This window comes from Rhinopithecus bieti, unplaced genomic scaffold (assembly GCF_001698545.2).
Source record: "Rhinopithecus bieti isolate Rb0 unplaced genomic scaffold, ASM169854v2 scaffold_72161, whole genome shotgun sequence".
Lineage (NCBI taxonomy): Eukaryota > Metazoa > Chordata > Mammalia > Primates > Cercopithecidae > Rhinopithecus > Rhinopithecus bieti.
Window position 1 is genome coordinate 1,727,849 of NW_016828382.1, and position 14,255 is coordinate 1,742,103.

General features: G+C 35.9%; 1 protein-coding gene across 5 annotated transcripts in view; it reads left to right on the forward strand.

Annotated features, from left to right (window-relative positions):
• Positions 1-14,249, forward strand: part of RASSF8 (Ras association domain family member 8) — a 121,237-nt gene extending 106,988 nt beyond the window's left edge. For all 5 annotated transcript variants that reach the window (XM_017864514.1, XM_017864516.1, XM_017864519.1 and 2 more), the window contains 3 exons: positions 7,109-7,998; positions 10,193-10,337; positions 11,323-14,249. In XM_017864514.1, coding sequence (XP_017720003.1) covers positions 7,109-7,998; positions 10,193-10,337; positions 11,323-11,444 — 1,157 coding nt within the window. In that variant the 3' untranslated portion in view covers positions 11,445-14,249. The remainder of the gene's footprint in view (positions 1-7,108; positions 7,999-10,192; positions 10,338-11,322) is intronic.
• The last annotated feature ends 6 nt before the right edge of the window (positions 14,250-14,255 follow it).

The following is a 14,255-nucleotide window of genomic DNA, read 5'->3' on the forward strand; positions in this document are numbered from 1 at the left end:
GAAGATGAAGCACAGCTCTTGGCTTCATGTTATTCTCCTACCATGTTTTACCCTTTCTTCTTGTTTATTTTAAGCTTATCTTCATCATAGTTTATGTATGTTTAGTTGCCTTAAATGAAGAGGGCGTGAACACCTGCATCAGTAAAACCAGCAATATGGGTCCAAGTTTATATTTGCATCTTAAATCTTTCATTTAACAAACATGTATTAAGAGGAAGCTGTGTGACCAGCACCATGCTAAGTGCTCAGGGCCTCTTTGTCTCTGAGCTCCTTATCAAAAGTTGATTTTATGTCTTGCCAGTTTATATTGGAAGCATGTCAATTAGCTCAGCATTGAAATGAGTCATACTGTTGCCAAGGCACTTTAGCATTTGGTAGAGAAGATTGTGCCACCTGTGATGTGGCAGATGCACCGTCAGAGGCTTACAGTGCCCTATACAAGACAGAGACTTTCTTCTAATAGTGACATCTTTTGATTTTTCCTTAAACACTATCACACACGAATATATTGCAGCAATGGTGAAAATTCTGAGCTTTCACATCCAGTGAAACTCTTTTTGCATTTGGGAATCATATATATGTAGACTTAAGTTTAATTATTAAGGAGGAGAAAATTAAGGCATTTAATTTTTTCATATTCTTCAAGCTTATTTAGTAATTGTCCCTATTAAGAGCTTCACTTAATTTATGTGAATTAAAATATACAGCTTTTTTTTCTCTTAGTGAAAAATACTAAGTTTACTTGGGGAAGAATACTAAATTTGACAATTTATTAATTGTCAAACCTGGCTTTCCTTGTTATATTTGGGAATTAAGCCATGAACAGTACTAAAAAAAGAAAGAGTAGTTTTTTGCAAAAGTCAAAGTAGTTGAGTAGTGCTATAAGCTGCATCTGTCCATAATCACACTTTTTACCCAGAATTTCAAGGGGAAAAGGCCCAGAGGTACCATGTATGTGCTTGCCCCCTGGGACTACAGAGTATACTTACTTGTGAACAAGCCAAAAAGACATTTTAACTCATTTACCCTCCCACTTTCACTTTCTCAATAACTCAATCCAGGAGCTGTTTTGAAAAGTTGACAACTTGAATACAAATGTTTTATGATATTCCTCCAAACTTGGCCAGACAACTCTTTCTGTATCATAAATACTTCATTGAATTCAGAATTCATCTAGAGATGACTCCACTGGCAAGTAGCCGAAAGCTGTGGGTTCTGGTTTCTGTGGTGAGGGCTTGTTAATTAGAGAAAATTGCCTCTCTGAAAAGCAACCCCAGAACTTCCAAGGCCTAACACAGTAAGTGGCTAGCTGGATTATTAGTAGAGCATGGACTGATGAACAGAACCACAGGTGGCTGTCAGGAATCTATAGTGAAGCAACTTGTAGACTGGTTTCTTAGGTTTAAGTGCACGTCTTTGCCTTATAGGGGCACTACACACACACACACACACACACACACACACAGTATTCTTGATTAGGAGTTATTGGTTGTTTTCTGGATAGTTAAAATTATTTTTAGGAAACCATAGAAACTATCAAAATGACTTACTATGAAAATATGCACACAAGGTGTCAACCTGCAAATATATACATGACAGCTAACGTTTTCTTCATGCTACTAATCAATCAAATTGAATTAGCAAAGAGCTAAAAACAACATAGTTTGATGAAAGATGTTGAATTTATCTACTACTATAGGAAGAAATCTTTTCTACACTAATCTGACAACCTTGACAGATTAGATTTAGCTGATGGATGTGGGACACATGCTGAAATGATGACAGAATAACTAAAAGTGAAACCTTAGTTGAAACCTCTTGTCATGAAGTGGTTCAACTGCCCTGCAAGAGTGCACTCAGTTTGTCACTGTACACCCTGAGCTTTCTGAAGCATTCCCAATTTAAATGTTCTACTTTGTTTCCCCTGTAAAATGTCTCAGAAATATATATTTTTTCAGAGTCTAAACTGCTTCTCAAATCTAAGTGAAACAGAAAGCCTTTGACAGATCATCTGTCTCAAGTTACAGTGGCGAAAATGCATTTGCTTTTACAATATCCCAAACCAAAAATATGACAAGGATGTATTTCTGCCCTCAGGCAGCTTAGAGCTTAACACAGAAATAAAAGTCCAGCTAACAAAAAATGAGAGAGGAAAGAAGGAAGAGAAAGAAGTCAAGGAGATTGAGGGAAAGGATTTCTGATCCACAGTACTTTGATATTTGGTGTCCTTGAGAAGACAAGGAAAGGAATATGTATTTTATGTTGTCACATTTAGGAAGTTTCACATGTAAAATATCAATTTTAGATATTTAAAAATTGATTAGTTTTCTACGTTTATAAAGTCATATTATTTATTGTAGATTATCTTGAAATTTAGAAAACACAAAGACGGTAAGAGAATCACTCATGAGTCTACTTCCTAGCAATAAACAATGTTATTTGTGTACCCATAGACAAGCTTTTAATAAATTATACTCTTCATATGCTTTTGTAGTTTTGAGTCTCATTGTCTCATTTTTCATTTGTTGTATTGTGAATTAATTTTCCACATATTCATTTACAATATTAATATTTATAACAATAGTCTGATTTTTATTTTAATTAGCTTCTGTATTTTCCACATCTGTAGAATATTATTTTAATGAATGTGAATACATGTTAATTCATAACATGCATCAATTGAGATGGGTTAGATTATGCTATGTTAACGAACAGCTCCCAAAGTCTTCTGGTTTATAGTGATACGTGTCTTCCATTTATTTTGGTTTATATATTTTTTAATGTAACCAGCACAATGCCCAGGAAATCACAGGTACTCTGTAACTGTTTTTATTATGTTTAGTAGTAGTGAGCTTATCATATAATTCTAAGTAGACAGTAATTCTATGATTACATGATATCCTTATCAACACACTGGGAAAATATACTATGGATGATGTAACTATGGTTTGAATGCACAACTGGTTGACAGGTATATTCACAGATAACTTATTGTATCACTGTCATTCTAAGAAATACTGTGAGGTAAGAGTTATTTTAGTAGTTTCACTCAGAACTTAAATAGTATAGTAAAAAATAACTGAATGTCATCAGAAAATTACTTAAAATTCTTTAAGCTTTTATTCTTCACTGGTAAGATGAGGATCATAGTATCTATATTGCTTAACTCACAGAACTAACTAAGATGATATATATAAAAGCATCAAAAGCCTTTTACAGGCTATAAGATAATAAAGTAAGTTCTGTTACAGAGATCTTACAGTGAGAGATCAACACTCACTGTAAGAATTCTGAGTCATGGAAAAAGCTAATTGTGTTTACTAGAGTTTGCATAAGAATCCTGGTCTGCGTAATAGATTTTACAAAATTTTCATTAAAATGTTGACAAGAAGCAAAGTATCTACTCTCAGAAAAATTCAGTGCTGTTGAATAGCTTATCCTCCATAGATAAAGAATAAGTCAGGTGTTACTGACATTGTTTCTCATATGTCCAGAAACCTGAAAATATGTTAGCATTAAATTAATAAGAGATTAGTACCATTTCTTTGTCATGTTCTTTTGAATAATGTCCAATATTCATCTTTGGAGTGTGAAGGATTTGATACTGAAGAAGACATCAAATGTCAGTTAAAATGAAAACTCCAGAGGGTTGGTGATGAAGGTGTTTAGTAGAATCTATTTCTATGGAGCCTGGCACTATTTCTGACAAATATGTGGTGTCCAATATATATTTGTTAACTAAATAGCAAGATGTAACTTTTAAATCATGATTTTGATTTATGATTCTAAGGAGAAATTTCCTAAAATTATAAAAATTGTTGGAGTCTTAAAAAATGGTTGAATTCAGGGCATAAATTTCTGAGTGACCCTTGTTTGAGTTTTGGTGTGTATTTTCAAAAATTTTATGTTACTTCATAGTTGTGTATTCTGCTTTCTTAAGTGAAAGTAAGCTGTTATCCTGTTTTCTTTTAATTTATGTCAATCAGTCATTCAGTAAGATTTCATTAATGCATTAAAATCTGTGTGTGGGTTTCTTCAGTATATAAATTTAACAATTCTTAGGATTAGTCTCAGTCGCTTCAGTATTTAAAAGTATAATATTTTTTTACCCCATGTTGGATCAAAATTACTTGACAGTGTCACACAGTCTTACAATGCAAATACAGCTTAAACTACAAATGCCATAGATAGATAGACAGACAGATAGATATTCCTTTTTATTCATTTTAAGATTACATCAAAATAGTACACAAGGTATAACTAAATGTATCCATGTGGTCAAATACACTAAAAGGAGTTTTGCAGGAGGAATCAGAATCTGTGTAAATGAAGGAAATAGAATTTGTAGAGCGCTGCCAAGTTATGGAATTTAATTGCTATATAAAATACTTAAAACCCAATTTATATAATAAAATCAAATCTATTCATTTACCTTTTTTTTAAAAAAAAAGCTTTTTTATACTGCTGGGTGGAATTTTTGGCCCAGTAGTACTAAATGTGCATAATTTAACAAAAGCAAATACTGGCAGTAAAAGCAATTATAAATAATCTTCTACTAAGACAATCTCAGAGGGTAGCAGTACCAGTAAGCTCTGGAAAACTAGATTTATTTTTAATTATGAATAAATTAGAATCTTTAAAATTTTTTGTTTAGTTCATATAATGTGATGATTCAGTTTTCCTTTTAAAGATACTTCACTGGGCTGATAGAATTGGAAAGAACTCTACCGGTTTATCTAACCCCTCCTGTTACTGAAGGAGGACACAGAGGTTCAGAGAAGAGTAAGATTCCTAAAAGTAGTTGATAGGCAGAGTGTTGTGACCTTTGAAGCAGTTTGTACACATGGGACAGTTTTAACATTGCAGATGTGTCACGTGGTTTTTCTTTGGGAGCAATTAGAGTAATTTTTAACCTGAAAATTATTGGAAACATTTTTTTATTTCAAGAAGCTAATCTATTGTGCTAAGGTTTTCCTTTACATCCCCCTTATTAGCCTGGGCATTTTGATAAACAAATAATATCTAGCACTTTTCAATTTCACAAACATTTTTATATTTTACATTCTCACGTGACTCTCAGAACAACCATGTCAGATAAGGAAATACTACTCTTATTCCACAGATGAGGAGACTGAGGCTAAAGGAAATTTAATTGTTCAGATCATGTAAGCGCAGTAGGAAGCAGAGCCACATTTGAACCCAAACCTTTCTACTCCAGAACCCTTGTCCCGTCTACTGTGTCTAGCTTTACATAGTTGGAAGAGTTGCTTTTTGAAAGTCAGGTTGTTGGGCAAGGGAGGGGAAAAGAAAAAATAAATTAATTAATTAATTAAAGATTATTGTGATGACACGTCACTATTTAAAGGAATTCTGTGGTCAACCCTTTTGTTATAGGAAAAATGTCTTAATAGCTACCATGTGTTGAATGCCTGCTGTGGGCCAGGCAATGTGGTAGGTGCTAACCCTCAGAATCTGCGAAGCATTTTAGAAGGGAAGTTGTGCTGCTTATCTAGTAAGGAACTCACGTAGGATTATTTGCCTTCAAAGCCCCAACTTCCAGCTGCACCCCAAATTCAGGTCTCCCTAAAGGAGAACACACCCATATGCTTATAGCGAAATCATTTTTTAATGTGCTACTTATGAATTGCATACATGGGTGTTGATATTTACACATCTAGATTTCCATTTATTGATGCAGTATTTGCAAAAAATACTACTGGTGGCTCAGAAGCTCATGAAATTTAAAAAAGAAAGCCAGGAAGGTAAATCAGTAGCTGTTTATACAAGTATAATTGCTGGATGGCAGCGTTGGGTTTTTTTTTTTTTCTTTGTAATTAACTATGTACGCTTTTCACAAAATTTAAATAATTCATCTGACCCACTCACCTTAAATGAAAATATTTAAGCATGTTCAAGCTTATGGCATTACACTCATACTCTTCTGAAACTTTATCTTACTTTCATAATTATTAGATTCAGTATATTTTTCAATTTATATGTGATTGTATTTTGTTTTGTTTGGTTTTGTTTTGACAGAGTCTTACTCTGTCGCCAGGCTGGAGTGCAGTAACACAATACAGCTCACTGAAGCCTTGACCTCCCAGGATCAGGCGATTCCCCCATTTCACCCTCTCAGGTAGCTAGGACTACAGACGCACAGCACCATGCCCAGCTAATTTTTTCATATTTTATTTGTAGAGGCAGGGTTTCGCGATGTTGCCCAGGCTGGTCTCGAACTCCTGGGCTCAAGAAATCTGCCCACCTTTGCCTCCCAAAATGCTGGGATTACAGGCGTGAGCCACTGCACCCAGCCCGCTGGTTTGTTTTTAATAATATTTTGCTCTGAGTTTTTTTTTTTTTTTTTTTAGAAGAATCTTTGATACTATCATATTGCCAAAACTGAACAAGTCTTCTCTTCAGGCCCCTGTTTTTATATGAATTTGGTTTGAAGAGTTTTTTCATCGAGCTGATTTTTTATTTGCCATGGGTGTCCAGGAAGATGCCAGCTGTGTGAGCAACGGGTTGGTAGAGCACTCAGATGGAGATGGAGAGGAGACCTGGGCAGCTACTGAGTCACAGGTTCTTCACTGGTCCCCATGTCTCCTTTGAGGAGGAGAAATGGGGCCTCCAGCCCTCCCAAGTTCTGAGGTGGAAAAATCCAAGGGATTTGCACAGTGGAAATGTATTTTGAGTTTTGCAGTTCCACCTCGTTCCTGGACCAGCCCCTCATGCTTCACATGGCGATTCTATTGTCCTTTGTTTCAGCTAGAAAATAAACTTTGTTCAGTCTTGCCCCAAATGAGAAGTTCTAGGCAGTCAGGTATTTGGCAAGAGCGTAAGGGTCTCACCTAGGTTTAAAGTATGAAGTTGAATTTCTAAGCAAGCCTGAAGAGTATGTGCAATACACATCTTCTGATTTTATGTTGTTGCATGTCGTGAGGGGTTTGGTGTCTTCAAGTAAAGGTTTTAAAGGCAACCTGGACTAGACTCTAAAACTTGACCCTCTGATGCTAATCAAAAATACGCAATCATCAAATGGCATTCTTACTCCATTTTTAAACTATTACATATCCCATTTTGACAACTTATTCTTACCTTTTTTACATAGGTCGAACTGGAAGGTACACCCTTATAGAGAAATGGAGAGATACTGAAAGACACTTAGCACCTCATGAAAATCCTATCATATCCTTAAACAAATGGGGGCAGTATGCTAGTGATGTGCAGCTCATTCTACGACGAACCGGGCCATCGCTTAGTGAGCGACCCACTTCAGACAGTGTGGCTCGAATTCCTGAAAGAACTTTATACAGGCAGAGTCTGCCCCCCTTAGCTAAACTGAGGCCTCAGATCGACAAATCAATCAAAAGGAGAGAACCGAAAAGAAAATCACTGACATTTACAGGAGGTGCCAAAGGATTAATGGACATTTTTGGAAAAGGTAAAGAAACTGAGTTTAAGCAAAAGGTGCTGAATAACTGCAAAACAACAGCAGATGAGTTGAAGAAGCTGATCCGTCTGCAGACAGAGAAGCTTCAATCCATTGAGAAACAGCTGGAATCTAATGAAATAGAAATACGATTTTGGGAGCAAAAGTATAATTCCAACCTTGAAGAGGAAATTGTCCGTCTAGAGCAAAAGATCAAAAGAAACGATGTAGAAATTGAGGAGGAAGAATTCTGGGAAAATGAATTACAGATTGAACAGGAAAATGAGAAACAGCTGAAGGATCAACTTCAAGAAATAAGACAGAAAATAACAGAATGCGAAAACAAATTAAAGGACTATTTGGCACAGATCCGGACTATGGAAAGTGGTCTTGAAGCAGAAAAATTGCAACGGGAAGTTCAGGAGGCACAGGTCAATGAGGAAGAGGTTAAAGGAAAGATCGGTAAGGTCAAAGGGGAAATTGACATTCAAGGCCAGCAGAGTCTGAGGTTGGAAAATGGCATTAAAGCTGTGGAAAGATCTCTTGGACAAGCCACCAAACGCTTACAGGTAACCACATTTTGGTAAATAGAATGTTTAGCCCATTTAAAATAATACCTTCTTGGAATCTCCTTTTCATCATTGTCAGTTTTTCCTTATATTCAAAGAATTAGAAACCCAGCCTTGTTTAAAAGTTTTGTCGAATTCTTGTGACTTATGACAGCTTAGATGAGAGCAGTAGCCATGCGGATCCTTCTCCATGGAAGAGCCTTGTCTTACGGTGGCAGTTGTAGCATTAGATAATGGGATGGAATGGACACTAATGATGAGATAGTGAATCTCACCTTTTCCTTTCAGAGAAAGGGAAACCAGAGCTGAAAGAGCTGTCCACGGATTGGTTGGCCGGGGATTGTTGTGGCTAGCTGACTGTTTCTCTGTCACTTCTCCATTGTTGCCAGCCAGTCCCAGCTTCTTTCCTGACACATAAACAGCCCTCCTCTCTTCTCGCCTCTCCAGAGTACCCTCCTTTGCTTTCCTGAGAGAGGCACGAAGATTTCTGTCTGATTTTCCCCCTTTCTAGTTCACATACAAGAAGATTTATATTTTGCCACTTAAACCCTAATCACTCAACTTACTTTTCCTGGATACCCATTCTTGAAAAGACCTTGTGATTATGTTGCGAAAGTTGCAAAGATGTATCAAACAGTCTCTATCAGATGAGATGAGAAGGAGACACAATTGATTACAATATGGCTATTTAAATTTAAGTGAAGATTAAATAATAAGGCAGTTAAAATATTAAATAATTTAAAATTCTGTTTTTAGTCACACATGGTCACATTTCAAGTGTCCAGTAGCACGTGTGGCTGCTGTACTGGCCATGCAGACCCAGAACATTTCCACCACTGGAGGAGGTTCTGTTGGACTGGGCTGGTTTAGAGCTTACTATTCAAAGTGTAGTCCATGCCAGGCAGCTTCAGGGTACACTTGTAAGAAATTCAGAATCTACATTGAAACAAGAGCCCAAGTAGTGGCTGTGTACAGTGAGGTTTGAGAAGAGCTGCTTTAGAATATCAACAGTTAGTTCCACAATCAGAGAAAGCTGAGGTTTTAGGAAGAACTGATGTGGTCTCCTTTCTCCGTGACTATCTGTAATAAGAGATAAAACTACCACCCACATTTTGAAAATCAAGAATTTCTCATGCAGTAGAAGGTTGGCAGCCTCTAATTTATCAGTATTTTACTATTGAGATTCATTTTGACATTTAAAAAAAGGTACAATTGGAAGTTGTGTTGCTTTTGATATCACTTACAGAAAACACTAAAACACAGTCATTACTAGTAAATCCCTCTTAACCCACTGAAAAGTGTCTGATAATCAAATATTGATATGTCCCCAAGTACCCTCTACACTCAAATAAATGGAGGAAACAACCATTCACTTCTAATCTCTTCCCAACCCCTACCAAATCCTTGAGACCCACCCAGCTTGGGTAGAGCCAGGATACTTTTTCTTGTATACAGTAGAGGAAAGAAAGAAATAAAAAGCTGTTTGAATAATAGGATGCCCCTCCTTGCTTGTACAGCTTTCCAGCTGTCCAAACTTGATCTCCTCCTTTAAGGCTCTGTAGTTCTCTAATCTTTGTCAAGGATTTAAGAATTCCATCGTGAGAATCTTGTGGGAATCTTGCTTTCCTTATGCTGTAAGATAAATCTCAGTAATGTATCACATGAAAATTGAAACAGCTTACAAAAAACAAGAACTCTAAATCCATGGACCAAATTACAGTTAACTTTGTAGTCATATGTTAATGTGAAGTAGTTAATATGTAAATTTGTGACCAACTTAGCAAGATTGCTATAACACAGAGATGGGTAAAAACCTGTGGGGTTTTTTTCTTTTTATTTTCCACCAATGAGTTTACAGGCTGAGAAACGCGTTTTTGTTTTTGTTTTTTAATGAAAGTTTATAGACATACTTATTTCATAAGAGTGCATAATGGTTTTCCAGAGGAAAGCGTCGCATTTAAGAGGACAGACTGATGAAACTATTGTTTTCTCTTGGCTTATATCTTGGCCTACACCACAGAGTGGAAGTGACCTCTTTAGCCCATCATGTCAATATAAACCAGATTTGTTACATGTCCTTTTATGAAAGCAGATACCCCACATTTAACCCCTGTAGTAGAAGGATTGTCACTAAGATGTCTTGCACGGTCCAGTAGTGAATCCTCAAATTTAAAAAGTAATAATTTCCGTCTAGGACAAAGAACAGGAACTGGAGCAGTTGACTAAGGAGTTGCGGCAAGTCAATCTCCAGCAGTTTATCCAGCAGACGGGGACAAAAGTTACCGTTTTGCCAGCGGAGCCCATTGAAATAGAGGCCTCACATGCAGACATTGAAAGGGGTAAGATGTTGAGAAATATGGTTTATTTTCCCTTTATTCTCACTGCTTAACTTTTTTTGTTTTTGCTTTTTGAGACAGTGTCCCACTGTGTCACCCAGGCTGGAACGCCAGTGGTATAACTACAGCTTACTGCAGCCTTGACCTCCTGGGCTCAGGTGATCCTCCTACCTCAGCCTCCTGGGTAGCTGGGGCTACAGGTGCATGCCACCACACCTGGCTGCTTTTCTTTTTTTGTATTTTTTTGTAGAGATGAAGTTTCACCATGTTGCCCAGACTGGTCTCGAACTCCTGAGCTCAAGTGATCTGCCTGCCTCAGCTTCCCAAAGTGCTGGGATGACAGGCGTGAACCAGCATGCCTGGCCATCTGCTTAATTTTGAATAAACTACTTGCATTCAGTTAAAATATTACCCTGACATTCATAGCTAATTTTTAAGTGGGACACTTAAAAATTCTTTTTTTTTTTTTAAACTTATTTCCCATTTCTAGAGGAAAACCAGTAACATTTAGGTTATTTATTTACTTAGGTGAGCATGTAATCACCAAATGTCATATCATTAGTTTTAAACTGCTTCTTTATTAAAATTTTTTTCTGAAGTATATGAGTCATAGTCTGTTAATTTGATTTTGGCTCTGTTCCTTATGCCCCTTTTCCTTCTTTTCTTCTAAAATTATTATTTATTTGTAGTGATATTTAAAAGACAATTCCAAATCTGTGTATACATACGGTGTGAGCAACCAAAAAAAGAAGCAAAATATTTGCCTTTTGTAAAGATCATTCACTGTTCAAATCACCAAAAACTAGTTTTATCAAAGAGACCTGAGAAGGTTTTAGCCTCTTCTCCCCCAGTCCAGGGCACACAGGGGATTGCAATTATTGCGCTATGCAGTTTTCTCTTTCGGGGCAGGAAGCAGTCTAATTTATTATATTGCTGAGTACTCCAAGTTGACTAGTTCATCAGGTGGCTTTCTTTGTTTCCTGTTTAGAGGCACCATTCCAGTCTGGGTCCCTGAAGCGACCTGGTTCATCTCGGCAGCTCCCCAGTAATCTCCGCATTCTGCAGAATCCTATCTCATCTGGTTTTAATCCTGAAGGCATATATGTATGACATTATCTGTCTTTAGGGGGGAGACCCAAAAGAGGTACCAAGGACAGTAAACTTCCTTTCTGATTTGTGCCAATGATGAACAGAGGATCTATTCCACAAGCCGCTGTATGTTTTTTCTCTCCTAAATTGCATACCACTTGGAGCCATACCCTGTGCACTGATGCTAAAGAACAAAGAAACTGTGTTTTCACACATCAACAGTGTTGGTATTTTTGTCCAGCAGCTGTAATGCAAAGCCTTCGTTTTTATTTGTAGTATTTTGAGAGCTTTAGGAAAGTATTATATAGTGTGTATACATAAATAAACCGTGACTTAGAGTGAAGAGAAATTTGTGACTGGCTTAGTTTAATTTATTTCATGTAATCAATTAATGTGTGAATGTTGATGTTTTAATATTTTTATTGACTTGTCCTGTGACTGACTTACATTATATATTGTGTGATTATGACTGTGTGCATGTTGCCAGACTCCATCCGTGCATTGCTGATTTACACTACACAAGTGTCCTAGGGTGCTCCACCATCAAAACTAACTCCAGAGGAAGCCGCTTGCATTTGTTTTGTGAAACTGTCCTAGCCAGTGCTTAATTAGGTGAAAGAATTCAGGGGTTTTTTAAATCTGGAATTTAGTCTTTCCTTTACAATATTTCCAAATATATTTGTGGCCACATAGCATAAAAGATATTTTTCATGAGGTAAATTGTATGTCTAAAACATTTGCAGTGTTTCAGACACTGTTGAACAAAAATGTAATTGTTAAGTATGTATCCAAACAGGCATGGGGTTTCCTGATACATCATGTGTTTTGTTTCTGCCCTGTCTTATCATTTACACTCGCGGATCTTCAGAATTGATCTAACATATACGTTATAGGTATCTGAGGGCAGGGTTGGTCTACTTCAGGAACATTGCTTCATGTGTATGATCTATTGGTGTACACACCATGGGTAAGGTATTGCTCACACATCATTTACTCTGTGTATTATGGACCCTTGTGTTTTCTTCCAGTCACTTAGATGGAAAGGAGATTAAACCCTAGGTACTTTTTAGCAAGAAAATAAAGTCTAATTCAGCATATGTTTTTATTTTTAGGCTTGACTTTTACAAGACATTAATCTCCATTTGTACATATGTTTTTTTATTTGTAAAGCCAAAATGAGTCAACACCTTTTTCATGAGTAGTGACTTAACTAAGATTTACAAGTAATATTTAGACAGATTCAGTCAGACACCACTTAGCCATTTTTACATTCCCTCTGGTTACATTTGGTACAGTATAATTAAGACTTTAATCTGAAATTTAAAGTAGTTTTAATTCTGAAGAAATTATATCCTCTATTATTTACATGCAACAAAATAAAAGTGAATTCATATAGTAATGCCGTGGTAACAATAGAGATATGTCTTATGCATGAAGGCAACTTTGGATGTTTTAACACATTTGACTTACTTTGGTTTAATGAATGCTGACAATGCTGCTCTACTTAGGTTTCCTATGAAAAATTTTAAGAATGGCTATGAGACTGTATAGAAGCTTCAAGAGAACTGAAAGTAATAATGCAGAGTTGCCTTTTCTAGTGCAGCTAAGTGGCGGACCTCAACTGAAGATAGGATTTTCTTTGGGTTCTTGGAGTTAGCAAAGTGATCTTGCCATTATGTTACTTTGCAAATAACTGAAGTAAATGATTTTTACCTAAATAACCACAACCTGTACACATTTGCTTACAATTTATAATAATTATTTTCTATCTACCTATATTTAAAATTAGAATGATTAAAAAATAATTTATAGCTTTTGTGACAGTAGTGATTTACATATGCCCAATATATGCCTTATTTCTAAATAACTCATTCTGTATAAAGTCATTTTGTTGTTCAGAGAAATCAAGATCTTATTCACAAAGAAAAACATTTTATAAATTGATCACATTTTATTTAAGTCAAAATGTTAAACTGGAGGCAGTATTAAACTTCGCAATTAGAAGTTTCAGAGATGCCTTAGCATACCATGAAAAACAGTCAATATCCAACTTACTATAAATTGTTATCAGAATTAACCTAATAACTTTAAAGAAGGACAAGCAGCATCCTAGCAACTTGCAGTAGTCTTGGGTTCCCAGCATAGTGTCACATTTAACGTCTCTGACAACTTCATCAGAATTTCCAAGCTGCCAAGTAATCTTCATAGACCTGATTACAGATTTTTAAAAATTTCCTAGATGAGGAAAGTGTAGAAATGTGAATATGATGAATACATTGAGAAACTGTACTTTTTAATTAGTTATATTACTTCTGGAAGCACATATCTAAGGAATATTTTCTAATAATCAGCGGGAAAAAACTCGTTTTCATAGGAACATCTGAAGATACTTTAGTATATTTGTGATCATTTTTATCTATTGCAAATACAAATGAGTTAGAAAAGTGCCACATCTTGGACACATTTCAGAGGGGAGTGGGCAATGGTATACAAAAATGCCAAATATAAAATTTTCATCTGGGGGGAATATTCAGGTTCTAAATACTAAATTAGATTACAATATTTTGTGTTTTTTTTTAAAAAAAAAAACATATTGCAACTTATTGTGATTTTCTATAAGTATTAAATACATTTAAAGATCTTTTTATCTTGCCAAGAAATAATGTGGAATAGCGTTGGTATATTTGACCTTTTGAGTGTCTGTCATCCTCAGAGAATGGCCCATAGTGTGTCACCTGTAGACATAGTGTCCATAGCCCTTTTGTTGTCCTTCTGAGATATTTTGGTTTGATAACATTTGTTTTTTTTTTTTTTTTTTTTTTTTTTTTTTTT